At 45.2% G+C, this 17,703-nt stretch overlaps 1 protein-coding gene across 2 annotated transcripts in view; it reads left to right on the top strand.

The window, feature by feature from the left end:
* The window catches only part of CFAP74 (cilia and flagella associated protein 74), a 1,279,283-nt gene that overhangs the window by 830,204 nt on the left and 431,376 nt on the right, over window positions 1-17,703 (top strand). For both annotated transcript variants that reach the window (XM_086921531.1, XM_086921532.1), the window contains exon 28: window positions 6,804-6,938. In XM_086921531.1, the coding sequence (XP_086777657.1) occupies window positions 6,804-6,938 (135 nt within the window). The remainder of the gene's footprint in view (window positions 1-6,803; window positions 6,939-17,703) is intronic.

Here is a 17,703-nt window from a genome sequence, read left to right as displayed (position 1 = left end):
ATTGTTATTTGGGGGAGGCTCCACCAAATTTGAATTCTATTGCCTGTTAGGGAAAAGACGATGGCTGAAACAAATTTCTGTCTTAACTCCTGGTGGCTATGGCAAACAGCAGAGTGCTATTCCCCACAGAAATTAGTCTTCATTTTTAAGTAGCACAAAAACAACAGTAAAATCTGAAAACCAGAAGATACAGTTCCCTACCCAGTTTAGTAAAATGAAGTCAAATTTGGTGATAAACAAGACCAAAACAGCAACAAATGGATTACAGGATCAGGAGATACAAGAAAGAAAGAAGTAAAAGTAAAATGAAATGATGCATAGGTATAAAAACAATGTTGCAGGGGCAGTAGAGAACTGGTGACCAAAGTACAAATTTCAAATGAGGGCTGTGCCAGTCCATCACACAATCTTTTACGATCATCAACACTTTTATCAAATCACTGTCTGAAAATGATAAACATGTATGATGTAAGTGATGGTGATTGCACAGAAATTGCTGGTGGAATGATTGGTACAATGTAGAGGGTGCACGGTTACACAGAAGATGGAGACTGCTCTTCCCTACTCTGCAGTAGTGCTCACGGCATGGCCGAGGTCCTTTGACGAACTTGACCGAGGGAGCCTAGACACAGTGATGGCAGATTACAGTCTCAGACCCAGCGCTGAGACAGAAGCTGTGTGTTATGCTGTGCCAGCATGCATGGATCTCCCTCGCCACTCTTGTGCCTAGATCATCATTGCTGTAATGCCATGGGAACCAGCGATTTTTTGTGAGGTCAACGGATTCCAGGAATGTTTGTTGGTAGTTGACAGAGGGTAGGTGAAGGAGCTCCTGTGGCAGTGCAGGTTGTTGAATATTCATATTGCAACAAATGATCTGCTTCCTGTTATTGCTTCAGTTTGGCCTGTAAGGATGGGATATGCCCCCAAGTTGATGCACAATCCTCAAGGTAATGGCATAGTTGAGAGGCCAATCGTTGAATCAATGGAACAATACAAATGGCAGTGAAGTCTGTGAGAAAGACTGGACACAATGGTGTCGGCATACATGAATGTTGTCTCAGGTATTTTAACTTTTGTGAGAATGAGATGAAGATATTTCAAAACCAAATTAAACCCACTCTGTATTAAGGAGTCTAAAACTCAGAGTGAGGAATATAACGAATTAAAAGTAAAGAGGATTTCAGAAAGTAACTATTGTATTTGTATTGAAAATTGCATTTATATAGCATTTAAAATCCAGTTGGAAAGAAAGAGCAACAGCTGAATTGGTGATGCGTAGAGGGTTAACCCTGAAAAACATACCTGGTGGGCGGGCAGTGCTGAGTGTGAATGGGTTGTTAGTAACAGATGACAGGGAGAACACTCCAAACAGTAGAGAGTATGGTCCTTGATGCACGAGGGGAAGCCCGCAAAGAACATCATGCACCTGTTAGGTTTCGTGACTTTGTTATGAATAAATTGTCCCACTAATAATTATGCAGCATTAACTTTTTCAAGTAAGGTTTAAACTGTTTCCTTTTCATTGTTTTTTCATTGGTAAATAGGAGATGTGAGACAATGCTAGAGTTAACTAGAAGGATTTGTATATTTTCTCCTCATTGATCTTGAATGCAAGCCACTGTCCTCTTCTGACTCAGTTTGGACAAAATCTTTCATAGTATTTTATGGGTTAACCACAGAGTCAACCTCTTTTTCCAAGATCATTATTGCAAAGAAATGGACATATGTATACTGTGCCTGCGTGCAGAGATCTGCCTTCGTGCTCTCGCGCCTATGTCGTCACTACCCACCGTGCCACTGCAACCAGAGATCTTTGTGAGGTCACTGCATTCCGGAGGTGTTTGGCGGTGAATAACAGAGAGCAGGCGGAGGAGCTCCTGTTTCGCTGCTGGTCGTGGCTTCCTGTTATTATTTCATTATGCATAATTGGCAATCTGAGAGCATAGACGGAAGCCTTCGTGTGCACCAGCGGCCTGCCTGAGAGCAACTTGGAGGAGGTTGTGCGCCCCTGGGTGGGAAGCGGCGTGGGTACTGGCTGGCGCCGCCCTTTGATTAACTGCAAAGGCCCGACCGGCTGTGGGGCAGGTGAGCGCGCGCCGAAAAGACTAGAAGGCAGGCTGCAGCCGACAATGCTGTGAGTAGAAAGGCTCCTTCCTGCTTAAGAGATACTGGGCCACATCTATCATGCATGCTACCGGTCGCAAACGGCCAATTCGCAGAATCGCGCTGTTTATGACAGCTAAAATGATTTTTGGTTTTATGAATTCCTATTTGCAATACGGTTACATGTTACATGTTACCGACTCGCAATATGGAATTTCGAATACACACCAATTCGGTGTTAGGAAGGGGCGTGTTCAGGATGTCCCATCATAATACCGAATCGTAGTGTAAGTTTTCTTTTCATTTAGGACCAATGCCTGCTCTTAAAAAATGACAAGAAACTTTTCCATTTTTCTTTTTTTAAACGCAACCCGTTTAAACAGGCTGCATTTAACAAAAATGATTGCTTTATTTAACAGCAATCACAGACTTGGTGGTCTGCTGACCCCCATCTCTGTGATTTTAACGATTCCGAATGAGTCGCATATTACGACCTGCCTCATTAATGTTAATGAGGTAGGTTGTTTTGCGACCCACTAGGAAACGTTAAATGAAACTTAAGGAGTTTCATACGTTCAAATAGTGATTACCTAATTGCGATTCATAATGATACATATGATTCTAAATAGGCGTTTGACTGTATGGAGTGCAGCTTCCTATTCTCAGTATGAAGCAGGCATGGACTATTGAGAGTATTCTTGGTGGAATCTCTGTTATATTGTACTCTGATCCCGGTGCCTGTGTAAAGGTGAATAACCAGATTTCTCCCCCTTCTCTATCTCTAGATCTCAAGAGGAGGTCTATCACTATTACTGTATGCTATCGAATAGGAGCCCTTGGCTTGTATTGCCAGAAAACATCACTCACATGCAGGGCTGCTTTTTAGGAGGCACATAATTCTTCTCTCTCGACAAGCTAATGGCTTTCTTTTGTTTGAGTGAGAGCCAAAGCGAAGCCTAGCTCCACTTCTCCACGAATCCATGAGATTTGCTGGACTATCAGGCCTCCGAATCAACTGGAAAAAATCAGTACAATTTCCACTCACTTCTAAGAGGCCCCAATTGAGTCTGTATGCCCATTGAGATGAAGTGACAATTCGCTGCAATATCTGGGAGTTCAGGGCCACTGCAAGATGGCTTCGATCCTGAGACTGCGGTGCTCAGTCTCCATATTCTTTGTCTCCTGCCCACATATTTCCTGACATGTTCCTCTGAATATGGTCTTGTGGTTTTTCTGTGGGTGAAAATGTCCGCGAAGAAGTGTGGCAGCACCTTTTGTACCATAATGTGCCCTAACATTATTTGTGTGACTCAACAAGCCACTGTAATATAGTCATGACAAAACAGTTCTCCCTGAAATCCTAATAGTGTGAAAGAAAATGTCTGGTGCTCTAATCATTGTGAATAGTCTGTTACAAAGATGAATAATACACAGAAAGTTTCATAGTATCCATCACAACTATCATTACTTAAGGTAGTAAACCTTTTCATTTATATTACAAAAAAAGAATAGTCACTATGTAAGAGGTCTACATTTCTGGAGTACTTTGAGTCTTTTGTGATCCAGTGCTTTGCAAGGTGTGGTGAATTTTTTGAAAAGTGAACTTAGTGCCTAATTTAAAGTTGGATGGACAGGTAACTTCATCCCAAACGTTAGAGATTTCCTATCCGCCTTAGTGCAAGTGCCATAGAATATTATGCACTTGTAAATGGAAATCCGTCATGTTTGCAACAAAGTAAACCAAACTCTAAATCAGGCCCTCGGTGTCTTAGGCAAGAAAAAAAAAAAAAATATATATATATATGAACTAAGCTTGTATGCTTGATTCAAACTGCCGCAGCTCCAAACCAAAGGGTATGTCGTCCGCGCGGATCAACCAAGCAAGATCCATATGAATTCACCATATTTCCATTTACCAAGGTAAAGGATGACGACGCCATGTCTTGATGAAATGATAATTTTAATTGTCAGCTGCGGGACGCATCTCGCCTGTCCTGCAGGCTTGTTCACCAACAGTATACAATAAAGTTTTCCACCATTTTAAACTCACCAAATTCGTGTCACATGTACAAAACTACAATTGCAGTGCATTAGACAAAAGACTAGTAGTTCTTCTGTTTCAAAATGCAAAATCACGATAAACTCAACGTTTTTACGCGCAAACCTTCAAATGTTTTATAAAATGAATTGTAATTAGGAAATTCATTACCCCCGCTGTGAATTCAGATAAACCTGAAAATTTTAAAGCTCAATAAACTAACGCCACACACGGAGTGCAATCTAGGCAAAATGGGGCACCAATGATGCTTGATCAGATTCTGATCATGGGCCAGTACCCCCAAATAGGAAGCTCAAAATTACCTAATTTATGCATCAAAATTGATATACTAAGAGCACTAACTAGATTTCAATATCTTGCTGTAAATGAAGCCTAAAACATTACGCACAGTTCTGCACTCAAATTGCACTCTCACAATTTAACTTGTGTCATGCTCAAGTGGGCTGTGTGGTCAGAGCGGAAAAGCTAAAAACACAATCTGTATGTCAAGTTCTCTGCAATAATAACAACTACAGTGCACAAAAATTCCCAAATAAAAAATAAAAAATCTTATGAAAGAATACATAATGGTTTAAAAACATTCAGAAAGGGAAGAAGAAAAAATGCATTATAACATTCACAGGTGAGTATGAAAATCTTCCTCCATATTTAAACCAGCAGGCATTTTACAGTTTAATTTAATTATGTACGAAGATTTTAGTCTTCTCAAATATTTTTCTCGGTTACCCCTCTCTCATTGGGCTTGACTGCTTCTATTACAAAATAGGACAGCCCTGTTGTATTCTTGTGATGGTATCATTCAAAGTGGCGTGCCACAGGATAGAATTTCTCCATTTTTGATGGCTCTTAAGTGTTGTAACACACGTTTGTGTACAGGTAAGATCATACTGCCCACGTACCTCAAGCCTCAAGGGCTTTGAAGCACGTAGACAGAGAGGGGGCCACAAATAAAAATATTTGAGAAGACTAGAACTGTACATAATTCAATTAAACTGTAAAATGCCTGCTTGTTTAAATATGGAGGAAGATTTGCATACTCACCTGTGAATGTTATAATGCTTTTTTTCTTCTTCCCTTTCTGAATGTTTTTAAACCATTATGTATTCTTTTATACGTTTTTTTATTTTTTATTTGGGAATTTTTGTGCTCTGTATTTGTTATTATTGCAGAGAACTTGACATACAGATTGTGTTTTTAGCTTTTCCGCTCTGACCACAAAGCTCACTTGGGCTTGACACAAGATAAAATGTGAGAGTACAATTTGACTTAATGTAATTTGAGTGCAGAACTGTGCATAATGTTTTATAGGCTTAATTTATAGCAAGATATTGATATCTAGTTAGTGCTCTTAATATATCAATTTTGATGCAATAGTCAGGTAATTTTGAGCTTTGTATTTGGGGGCACTGGCCCGTGATCACAATCTGATCAAGCATCATTGATCCCCCATTTTGCCTAGACTGCACTCAGTGTTTGGCGTTCGTTTATTGAGCTTTAACATTTTGAGGCTTGTCTGAATGCACAGCGGGGGTAATGAATTTCCTAATTACAATTCATTTTTTAAAACATTTGAAGGTTTGCGCGGAAAAACGCTGAGTTTATCGTGATTTTGCGTTTTGAAACAGAAGAACGACTAGTCTTTTGTCTAATGCACTGCAATTGTAGTTTTGTATGTGGAACAGATTTGGTGAGTTTAAAATGGTGGAAAACTTTATTGTATACTGTTGGTGAACAAGTCTGCAGGACAGGCGAAACGCGTCCAGCAGCTGACAATTAAAATGATCATTTCAGCAACACAAGGCATCGTCATCCTTTACCTTGGTAAATGGAAGTATGGTGAATATATATATATATATATATATATACACAGAAGATAATCCCCTCTAGTGCATGCGAGAATAGATGAGCCACTCCGATTGTGGGGGTGTAGATAAACAGTTTTATTCAGCAAACAAACAGACGCGTGTCCACCTCTCTTGGGGTCTTGGTCATATTTAAATAAGTGAATATGTTCATCCTTCAGTAGATAAAAACTAATAAATCCAGCAGCCTAATTTTGTATTCATTGGGCTGACAGTTGGTATTTAACATTGTCTATGAAAGTGCTTTGCCGTGCTGCTGTCTACTTCTTTGTTTATTACTGATTTATTAATTATTATTCACAATATGCTTCATACTGGCACCCTGAAATGCAATTGAAAATGTGCAGCCTTTAATGTAGTCAGCATTTTGCAAATTGAAAATTAGAGCTATTTGCCAACAAGTGTCTCATCAGGTTTCATATTCCGCACTCATGTGAGTAAACCGAGTTCGGTACGCTGTTTGCCCATGTGCACATACCACATATTCAGTTGGCATCTGGACACATGCCAACTGCCTAGGAATCCCGTTTATGGTTGTTACAAACAAACATTTTCATCAGAAATAGAATTGGCTTCGTATTTGCATGTGGGCAGTATACTGTTTTTAAAAGGAGGCTCAATTATGTGCCCATGTGTCCTTGATGCATTAAAGTAATCTGTTTTATCAGACATAAATATTAATCTGTAGATGTTGTGCAATGGACACCAGGATGCTTGAAGACCTTAATATAGATATACCCCAAATCTGCTCTTGTTTTGTATTTTCTCGTCTCCAGAAATGCTTGGTGCAGGTGGCCTTCCAGCCTTCGCTGGACGACCGTACTATCCGGGAAGAGGCTGTAAGGATTCTGTGCAGAGCCGCGGAGGCGAGAGATGCACTGGAAAAAGTGGCTGTGGAACTTGAAGTTCTGGTAAGTTGTGACCTGCATGTATGGTTAGAAAGAAACTGTAGTACAATCTAATCAATTGTAGTTGATTTTTTACTAAAATGTTTTGGAGCAGTCTACGTTTGCGAGAGAAAAGGCAACCTTTGTTCTCTCTTCTGGAACTATTCAAGCACTTGATAGGTTCAAAGACTGGTAGCAGCCTCTTGGTTTTATGGGTTCCAGGCATTCTCCTGATTCATCTAGTGACCCTCAGGAAACACAATATGCATGATATTGGATTCGTTAGCATATCTGTAGGTTACTTAACTGGTCTGGTCTTCATCAAGACATCAGAATCAGTCATCCAAAATATTGATTGGTCTTTAACCCACAGGAGGTAATGTGCCTTCTGATAGATACATCTGTCGTGTGGATTCCTCACCTTGTGAATATCCCCCTGCGTCAGCAACATTCGGAAATTCTTTTTGTAGCTTCGCGCCGACGTGGACCCGGACATCATAGAGGCACGGCATCGCTCGCGACTCCGCTGACGTCACCGACGCCTATAATAGGCCCACGCCGGCGTGATGACATCAGTTCCCTTTTTTTCGCGACGTCGACGCTAACGGTTTTATGGGATCGTCTGTAGCCTTGGCTGTAACTTTGTTACTTGCTATTTGTTTCTAGTCTCTTTGTCTTCACTTTCTTTCGACATGTCCTCGAAGAAGACCGGGTTTAAGGCCTGCGGAGAATGTAATAATATAATGTCCACCACAGACCCACATGAATGCTGTTTGTGGTGTCTGAGCTCCGACCACGATGTCGAGGACTGCCAATCTTGCAGGAAGATGACACCAAAGGCCCTCCGGGAAAGAGAAGCAAAACTTCTGGTTGCCAAGTTTAAAGAAGGAAAGGAAAAGAAGAAATCAAGATCGCGGACTCGACGCTCGAAGTCAAGGTCTCGCTCGAGGTCGCGATCGGATTCGTCCTCAGCCCATGCTTCAAGGTCTTCGAAAAAGAAGCATAAAAAGAGAACCCATGAATCCCAACATCGTTCGAGGAAGGAGTCTGGTTCCAAGCCGAAGTCGCAGGTGAAGCTGGTCGAGAAGGTGGTGGTTTCTTCGGCTTCGCAGGAACAGGATGCCGAGGTTGAGGCGTCGCATGCGAATTCACAGAGTTCGCCGAAGCAGAAAGCTGTTCCATCTCCGGACCCATCCCATCCTTCAGGTCGGGAGGATGAAGGTGAGGAGTAGGTGGTTGGAGAGGGAGAGGCTCCGTTGCCCGAAGGTCTGTCTACTCCGGTGCACCAGCCTGAAGAGGAGGTCTACGTCGCTTCGACTCCGCGCCCTCGGGATCCACCTGGGGGTTCGTATCCAGCCTTCCCAGGTCCGGGTCAGGATCCTTCGCATTTCCTGAATGCGATGTTCGGAATTTATTCAAGGGCTATGTATCCCTCTGGGGCTCCTGCTGGTCCCATGGGTCCGTTGGCATATGGTCTGGGTGTTTCTCAATCCTATGCACCTGCGCCCTTTATGCCCTTTATTTCGGCTCCGATGCCGCATTGGCATTATCCGAATCCGGCGAGGCCTTCGACACCCAAGCCTTCGACGCCAAGGTCGATGTCTCCGAATCCGTCGACGCCAGTCCCATCAACTTTGAAGCCGAACCCTGAACGACGTTGTGGATCTCTTCCTCGTCCGACGTCGGGTTCGACGCCGGCTCCGTCGGAGTCGATTGCGGATCCGTCGACTTCGAATGTGAAGCAAAGATCAAGGCGTGAGGAGGAGGAAAGATATCGAGAGGAAAATCTGGAGGAAGGCGAACTACAGGAGTCTGAGGACCCTTTTGAGGACCTGACTGTGGCTAGTGGCCTAGATCTGTCACCTGAATGGGACCTTGTTTCGGTTTCTGATGAGCCCTCAAGGGATGTGACGCCTTATCATGTAGTGATAAAGAAGGCTGCGGGTTTGTTGAACATTGCTCTTCCAACTGCAGAATTTAAATCTAATCTGCTCACGGAGGTCCTTCACTCTCCTTCATCAGTGACTGAACCGTTGCTGCCTTTTAATGATGCCTTAAAGGATCCAATTTTGGAGATTTGGAAAAAGCCTGTATCAGCTCCTGCTGTATCTAGGGCTGTAGCTAGGAGGTATAGGGCAGCTCCTGAAGACCCAGAGTTTTTAACCTCTCATCCTCTACCAGAGAGTTTAGTGATGCAGGCTGCCTGTTCCAAAAGATCTACGGGTGCATTTCTGCAAGTCCCAGCTGAAAAGGAGTCGAGAAAGCAGGATCAGGCTGCTAAGAAGGTTTTCTCCTCTGCCAGTATGGCTTTGAAATCCACGAATGCTACCTGCTTGATGGGGCGTTATATCCACGCTCTTATGGACACTGTGAAACAGTTGGTGCCCAAGGTGCTTGAAGAGAATAGAAAAGACTTCCAAGAGGTAATATCTGATACTCAAGCTGCAGCAAGGCAGGTTATTCAAAGTGGATTGGACACGGCAGACTCTGTGGCTAGGGTCATGGGTTCTTCCGTAGCGACAATAAGAGCTGCATGGCTGAAGTCTAGTGAGTTTTCCACAGATGTCCAGGTGGCATTAATGGATCTTCCATTTGACGGGTCTGGATTGTTTGGAAAAAAAGCGGACACTGCTTTGGAATGCTTTAAAGACAGCAGGGCAACAGCAAAGTCGTTGGGCCTTCAGACCAGGGGCACTTTTGGTAGACGTTCAAGAGGATTTAGCAGATCTTCTTTTCGAACCTATAAGTCAACCCAGCAGCTGCCGCAGCAGCAGCAAAACACGTTGTATAGATCTTATAGAGGCAAGCAGAGGGCCCGGGCTCGGGGTCGTAACGCTTCCTCTTCTTCCTCCTCTTCCCCATCCCAGCCCCCAGCCTCCGCAGCAAAGCAGCCCTAGATCCGCCATTCCGGATCATGTGGGCCCAGTGGGGGGCCGGCTTACCCATTTTCTTCAAGATTGGGAATTGATAACATTGGATCTTTGGGTTCTCAATCTTGTAGAGAATGGGTATGCTCTTCCCTTTCGGGAGTTTCCCCCAAATTATCCTCCTTGTCTGGGTTATTGTTCGGAGGACCACCTGCTTCTCCTGCAGGAAGAAGTCCTGGCACTGTTTCGAAAAGGTGCGATAGAGGTGGTTCCGGAGCAGGAGAGGGGTCAGGGATGCTACTCCCGGTATTTCCTGATCCCCAAAAAGGATGGCAGGCTTCGGCCAATTCTGGATCTCAGGATCTTGAACCTTTACCTGAAACAGGAGAAGTTCAAGATGCTCACCCTTGCTCAGGTTCTTCAAGCGCTGCTGGAAGAAGACTGGATGGTTTCGCTCGACTTGCAGGATGCGTATTTTCATATCCCATTCCTGAAGTCGCACAGAAAGTATCTCCGTTTCACGGTTGGGTCGCAACACTACCAGTTTGCGGTCCTTCCGTTTGGTCTTACTAAAGCGCCTCGAGTCTTCACCAAGGTGATGGCTGTGGTGGCAGCACATCTCAGAAGGTCGAGGATACCTGTATTCCCGTATCTGGACGATTGGCTGATCAAAGCGGAATCTCCGGAGATAGTGCTCCATCATCTGCAAGAGACAACTCAGTTGTTGCACAGGTTGGGTTTTTCGATAAATGTACCCATGTGTCACCTGGTGCCCTCCCAGCGCAACCTGTTCATAGGTGCGGTACTGGACACTACTGTATGTCGTGCATTCCCTCCTCCTCAAAGGATTCGCGACATTCAGGAAATGATTCCTTTATTTTTCAATGGAGCGGTTGTTCCAGTCCTGAAGGTCTTACGTCTGCTCGGTCTGATGGCTTCTTGCATTCTGTTGGTCAACCATGCTCGCTGGCACATGAGGGCACTCCAGTGGTGCCTCCTCAGGCAGTGGTATCAGCACAACGGGGATCTCACGGAGTCAGTGAGGATCTCCAGAGAAACTGCAGCGGATCTATCTTGGTGGAGCGTGGAAGGCAATCTGTCGCAAGGAAAGCCTTTTCATCTACCTCCATCGGTGGCCACAGTGATATCGGATGCGTCCACTCTAGGTTGGGGTGCTCATCTGGGGGACCTGGAGGTCAAGGGTCTTTGGTCTCCAGAGGAAAGGTTGCTTCACATCAACCTGCTGGAATTGCGGGCGATACGTCTGGCGCTCAAGGCTTTCCTCCCTTACCTTCGCGGGCCGTCAGTTCAGGTCCTGACGGACAACACGAACGCGATGTGGTACATCAACAAGCAGGGAGGAGTGGGGTCGCAGTGTCTCTGCAGAGAGGCTCTGCATCTTTGGTCCTGGGTTCAGGACCATCAGATTTGTCTGATGGCAAATCATCTGGCCGGAGTTCAGAACGTTCGTGCAGACAGTCTCAGTCGGCAGTTCTCTGCCGACCACGAGTGGAGGCTTCACCCGGAGGTTGTTCACGGCATCTTTCAGATGTGGGGGACTCTATATTAGCTGCTGCAGTGTTCTTACTATTAAACCCTTTCCCCCAACAGACTGGATATCGAAAAACGTTCTTACGATATTTAGTTAATGGCACTCCGTGGAACCACTTGATGTCATCACAGCATCTGACAGTTTTGCCTTTTTTATATCACAGCTCCATGAAAAACTCCCACATGCCGGTAATGTAGTTATTTTTATTTTTAACATGCTTAAACGGATGTAGTGATCCAGAGCTTCAGATTACTCGCAATATCTTTTATGCAGCATTTTGTCAGAAATTGTCAATAGGGGGCTATGTTAGGCTTTAAATAATGTTGAAGACCGATTATCTCTCACTGATGCACACTTTATTTGCCTTTCGAGTTTGAGGGGGTCATCTGAACTGTGCAAAGTGAGAACTTTGTGCTCTTACAAATTCCATAGTGGTTAGAATTCGGAAGGCAAAGCTGTATCTACCTTTCATGAGGAGCACTCTCCGTCACGATCCAAAGCGAGGTAGACTGTTGTTCTGCAGCATTGGATCCTTCATAGGTTCACATGCTTGAATGATCTCCCGGGATCAGGTAGGGAACCCTTGATAGTTGGATCCGAAACAAAGCATTTGCGCATAAGCACTTCTTGATCAAGCTGTGGTGTGTACCGAGACATGCTCATGAGAAGAGGGCTGTGTGCTCTTTAAAAAGAAGCTTGTGAGTAAGTGAGCATGTGCTGAAGAACTTTTGTCTCCAGCTGTAAAGCCTGTGCAAAAGACATATGTTCCATTGTTTAAGCCCTTTATCTTTTGATCACATTTGTGGAAGTTCTTTTGGAGAATGCTGTGACCCAGTGTTACGCAGTCCTTTACCAGTGTTTCGCGTGGAAGACTATGCCCTACAAGGGGATCATGAATACAGGAGAAGCCAGTCTCCATCAGTATTGAAGCAGATGGAACCCTGTAGAGGCCTGAGTACACTGCAAGTGGTGCGTAGCAAGGTTGTGGTGTAGATTAAGGATAAATGAGGTAATGTGCATTCCTTACGTGACTTAAAGATGTAAACTTTTCTTTGAGACAGAAACCCATCAATGTACAAGTCAGTGCAGATTGATTGAAGATAGGAAGGAGTAAAGATCATGATTTTACTTCAAAAGAGAATATGATTTTGAGCAATATGTCGGACAGTGTTCCCCACATGTCCAGAGGAACCAAATATCCAAATATTTGCTGAGAACATTGACCAGTGGCTAGACATATTATATATATATATATCGGCGCTCCAAGTTCTTGCGCTCTTTTGATACCCTCTCGCTTCGAACCTTGGGCATGCTTTGCCAAATATAGGTGATATGTTGATGTTACCAGGAAAAGCAGTGATATTTAGTATATTTGATCTGCCATCAGCATATCACCAAATTGAGTAAATCTACATACTTTTGTTCATAACCACACTAGGTGCATTCCATTTTACGTGAATACCATTAGAGATCCAATTGCCTACTTTAGAATTCCAGTAGGTAATGAATACATTGCTTGGGAATGTACCCAGGATTAGATGATACCAGGATGGCATACTAGTTTACACAAAAATAAGGCCTGAACTTAATGTTCTGAGGGATGCTTATAAAATTAGATTACTCACCTGTGGAAACACCGGACACTCTTCCAATAGGGCTTGCACACACACAGAAGGCACCAATGGCCTCTGTTCCACTTCCGGGCATGACAAAAAAACTGCATATAAGTGACACTCCTTTGTTCAGTTCAGTTCCTCTTTTTCTGTGCCCTTTTATGCAGATCCAGAGCTCCACTTCTACATTTTTTCTGTTTTTCCCCAAAGTTTGTTCTTCAAGGATGACATTGGGCACGGATATCACCTTCCAAAATGAAATGAATTCAATCTGCTGTGAGGGTCTCAAACAATTAGTCACATACGTGCATACCATCTGCCTTTGGTTCCATGACAAATGCTCGGTAATGCATACAAAGGTCTTTTGGGAGTGAGAGGCTAAACTCTACATCACCAAGTATAAAGCACAGAGTTGGTCCTGCTCCAAGTCGCAGGGGTGTTCCAGTTCACTATTGTCAGGTAAGTCCAAGACAAAGGTGAAGGACAAACTAAAAAGAAAAAAAAAGTCTAAGCATATTTTTGGGTCTCCTTGAAGTTTCTTTTTTTTTATTTCAAAAGATTTTATTAGAAAGATTTTTTTTACAATCACAGTACAGAGTCAGACAAAGATGAAGGCAATACTGGTCTTGCTGTTGCTACAAACATAGCTGTTGGTACATTCTGGTTTACAGAGACGCTTAAGTGATGCTTATACATAATCGACTTATAACCTTGGCGGCACTTCAGCGTACATGTGCGTTGCCTCCGTAAGTAGGAAGAGACAATGTGTAGAGGTGAGTAGGAGAAAGGCAAGCAGAAGAAAGAGAAAAACTGATACGAGTATGGTGAGTGGTTGGTTGCTAGACTACAGAGTTTACTGACGGGCGGCAGCAGTGCGGGGGCGGGGGGGGGCTGGTGGTGGCCAGTGGTGGTGTCTGGCTGTGCGGTGTGTTCATGGCGGTTTTTGCGAGTCAAGGTATTTGTCCAGGGAGTGCCACATCTCGTTGCCCTGGCCGACTTGGGAGGTTTGGTTTTTTGTTATGTTGTCTGCTCCCCTTAGGAAGGTGACCCAGTTGAACCAGACTTTGAAGGTGGCTTTCCCCGTGTCCTCCCAGTTAGAAAGGATTGTTTTAATTGCCGCTGTGAGGAGTAGGTCAATGAGGCTCCTGTCGTTAGTAGAGTGTATCTCTTGGGCCATGAAGGCGTTTGTTAAGCTGAGGATGTCTAGTTGTGGTGTGTACCCCGTTACGTTGTAGATGAAATCTCTTACCTTCCCCCAGAATGTCTTTACTTTGGGGCAGTGGATGAAGATATGTGCTAAGTCTCCTTTCTGTTTCTGGCAATTCCAACATAAGTCGTTGTTTCTCAGCCCGACCACCGCTAGGTGCTTGAAAACCCTGACTTCAATGTCTGAATCGAATTGTATTCAGATTTTTGTAGAACCAGCAGCATGAAGATTCTCCGGTGCCTAGGGAGTCCTCTCCAGGCGGATGGCTTCACCTGTGTGGGTGCCATCCCCAGTTCGACCTCAGGTGACTCCTCTTCAGGAAGGTATGGATCCATATCCTCCTTTTCCTGCTCCTGGGTCAGATTCTTCGCATTTTCTCAATGCAATACTTGACATGTTTGCCAGGGCCTCTGCTCCATCCGGTGCACCTTTGGGCCCCCTTGGGTCCTTTGGCCTTTAAACTGGGTGTTCCTCAATTCTATCCCCAGGCACCCAGCACCAAGATCCTCCAGTCTGGCTCCACGGACTCCTTTGGCTGCTGAGTCGGCACCGCCTCGAGTTCGATCGATGTTGAGGTTCGAAGCCGAGGCTCCTGCGTCGACGTCGTTGATGTCTTCACTGGCACCACCTGTGGCTTCACCTACGCAGATACCTAAACAACACTCTAGGAGAGGAGGAATATGCACCGAATCAGGAGGAAGGGGAGATTGTTGACACTATGGATGCGTTTGAAGGCCTTCATGAAGCTAGTGGCCTTGATACTTCTCCTGAGTATAATCTTCCATCTGCAAATGCAGGGGTTGTACAGGACATTGCTCCATATCATGTGGTCATAAGAAATGCGGTTGATTTACTTGGTCTTCAGCTTCCCTCAGCTGAGGTGAAATCTAATATTCTTACAGAAGTTCTTAATACATCTTCTTCAACTTCTGAACCGTTGCTTCCCTTTAGAGATGCTTTGACGGAACTAATCCTGGAGGTGTGGCAGAAGCCTTTATCTGCTCCTGCGGTTTCTCGTTCCATCTCGAGAAGGTAAATGCCCGCTCCTGGAGATCGGACTTTTTTATCATCACATCCTATGCCGGAAAGTTTGGTTGTCCAGGCTTCTTGTTTGAAGCAACCTTCTGGTTCTTTCCCTATCATTCTCGGTGAACGATGGAGAGAGCGGCAAAGAAAGTGTTCTCTTCCGCAAGTATGGCTCTTCAATCCACTAATGCAACTTGCCTTCTTGGGAGATATATCCATGCTTTGATGGACTCAGTTGAGCAACTAGCTCCGAAGTTGCCTGAAGATCATGCTAATTTCTTAGTAGTCCTTTCTGATTCGCAGGCTGCGGCATGTCAGGTGATTCAGTCAGGCATGGACACTGCTGACTCTGTAGCTCGTATGATGGGATCTTCTGTGGCTGCAAGGAGACAAGCATGACTTCGATCATCTGGTTTCTCTTCTGATGTTCAGGCGACTTTGCTGGATTTGCCCTTTGATGGGTCAAAACTCTTTGGTTCAAAGGTTGACTCAGCCTTAGACTCAGCTTTAGAGCATTTTAAAGACAGCAGAGCTTCTGCAAGGTCTCCGGGTCTCCATGTGCAATCTAGAGGATACAGCTACAAGCGGTATCATGGATTTAGGAGGTCTGCTTCCTTTCGTTGGCGCCAACAATCTCAACAGAGTCAGCAATAGCAGAATCCCTTGTACAAGTCCTACAGAGGAAAGAATAAAAGAGGCCTCAGGGGGAGCAGCTCTACAACAATCCTCCTCCTCCTCCTCTTCCTCTACCTCCCCTCCTGCCACCGTTGGTACAACAGGAAAGTAGTTCTAGATCCCCCATCTTAGAACATGTTAGTCCGGTTGGAGGTCGGGTGTACCACTTTCTACAAGATTGGAGACCTATCAGGTCCAATCGTTGGGTCTTGAATCTTGTAGAGAATGGGTGTGCCCTTCCCTTTTTGGAGTTTCCTCCTCCTTACCCTCCTCACCAGGGTTGGTGCTCAGAGGATCACTTACTGCTTTTACAGCAGGAGGTTCTTACTTTGCTTCAGAAAGGTGCAATAGAAGTGGTTCCAGAGCAGGAAAGGGGTCAGGGTTGCTACTCCCGGTATCTCCTGATCCCCAAAAAGGACAGTCGCTTGAGACCAATCTTGGACCTCAGGATTTTGAACCTTTACCTCAGACAGGAGAAGTTCAAAATGTTGACCTTGGCTCAGGTTCTTCTTGCACTGCAACAGGAAGACTGGATGGTGTCCATCGATTTACAGGATGCGTATTTTCATCTTCCCATCCTGAAGTCGCATCGGAGATCTCTCCAGTTCATCGTACGGTCGCAACATTATCGGTTTGCGGGTCTTCCGTTCGGTCTCACTTCCGCACCTCAAGTCTTTACAAAGGTGATGGAGGTGGTAGCGGCTCATCTCAGAAGGTCAGGGGTTTGTGTTTTCCCCTACCTGGACGACTGGCTGTTGAAAGTCACCAGAGTTGGTTTCGCGCCACTTGCAGGTAACAGCTCATCTATTGTTCAAATTGGGTTTCTCGATAAATGTACCCAAATCTCTCCTGGTGCCTTCTCAGCGCAGCCTGTTCATAGGGGCAATACTGGTCACTACTGTATGTCGCGCATACCCGCCTCCGCAGTGGATTCTCGACATACAGGAGATGATTCCTTTATTTCACGATGGAGCGGTTATTCCAGTCCTGAAGGTTCTTCGCCTGCTTGGTCTGTTCGCTTCCTGCATTCTGTTGGTCAACCATGCACGCTGGCTCAGGAGGGCACTGCAGTGGTGTCTCTGCAGGCAGTGGTATCAGCACAACGGAGATCTCGGGGCGAAGATCAGAATCGCCAGAGAAGCTGCGGGGAGCTGACTTGGTAGAGTGTGCAGGGCAACCTGTCTCCAGGAAAGCCCTTTCAGCCTCCTCCGCCGGTAGCCACAGTGATCACGGATGCCTCCACTCTACGGTGGGGTGTTCATCTGGGGGATCTGGAGGTCAAAGGTCTTTGGTCTCCAGAGGAAAGGTTGGCTCATAGCAACCTGTTGGAATTGCGGGCTATACGTTTGGCACTAAAGGCTTTCCTTCCTTCCCTTCGCGGTCAGTCGGACAACACTACCGCAATGTGGTACATCAACAAACAGGGAGGTGTAGGGTCGTATCGCCTCTGCCGAGAGGCTCTGCGACTCTGGTCCTGGGCTTAAGGCCAACAGGTTTGTGTGTTTGCAAATCATCTGGCCGGTGTGCTAAATGTTCGTGCGGACAGTCTCAGGCGGCGTTACTCGGCCGATCACGAGTGGCGGCTTCATCCGTAGATGGTCCATCGCATCTTTCAGATGTGGGGATCTCCTCGATTGGACTTGTTTGCCACTCACGAGAACGCGTACTGCCCTTTGTTCTGCAGTCTCCAGTATCAGATGCTGGGGGCGTTGTGGGACGCGTTTCAAATAGATTGGAGCTCGCAACTCCTTTATGCGTTTCCTTCCATACCCTTGATTCCTCGAGTTCTGAGGAAGATTCGCCAAGACTGGGCCCAAGTTATATTGATCGCACTGGATTGGCCAAGAAG

Source organism: Lissotriton vulgaris, chromosome 5 (genome assembly GCF_964263255.1).
Source record: "Lissotriton vulgaris chromosome 5, aLisVul1.2, whole genome shotgun sequence".
Classification (NCBI taxonomy): domain Eukaryota; kingdom Metazoa; phylum Chordata; class Amphibia; order Caudata; family Salamandridae; genus Lissotriton; species Lissotriton vulgaris.
The sequence above is the reverse complement of the archived record's forward strand: the minus strand, read 5'-3'. Positions and strand labels throughout refer to the sequence as shown.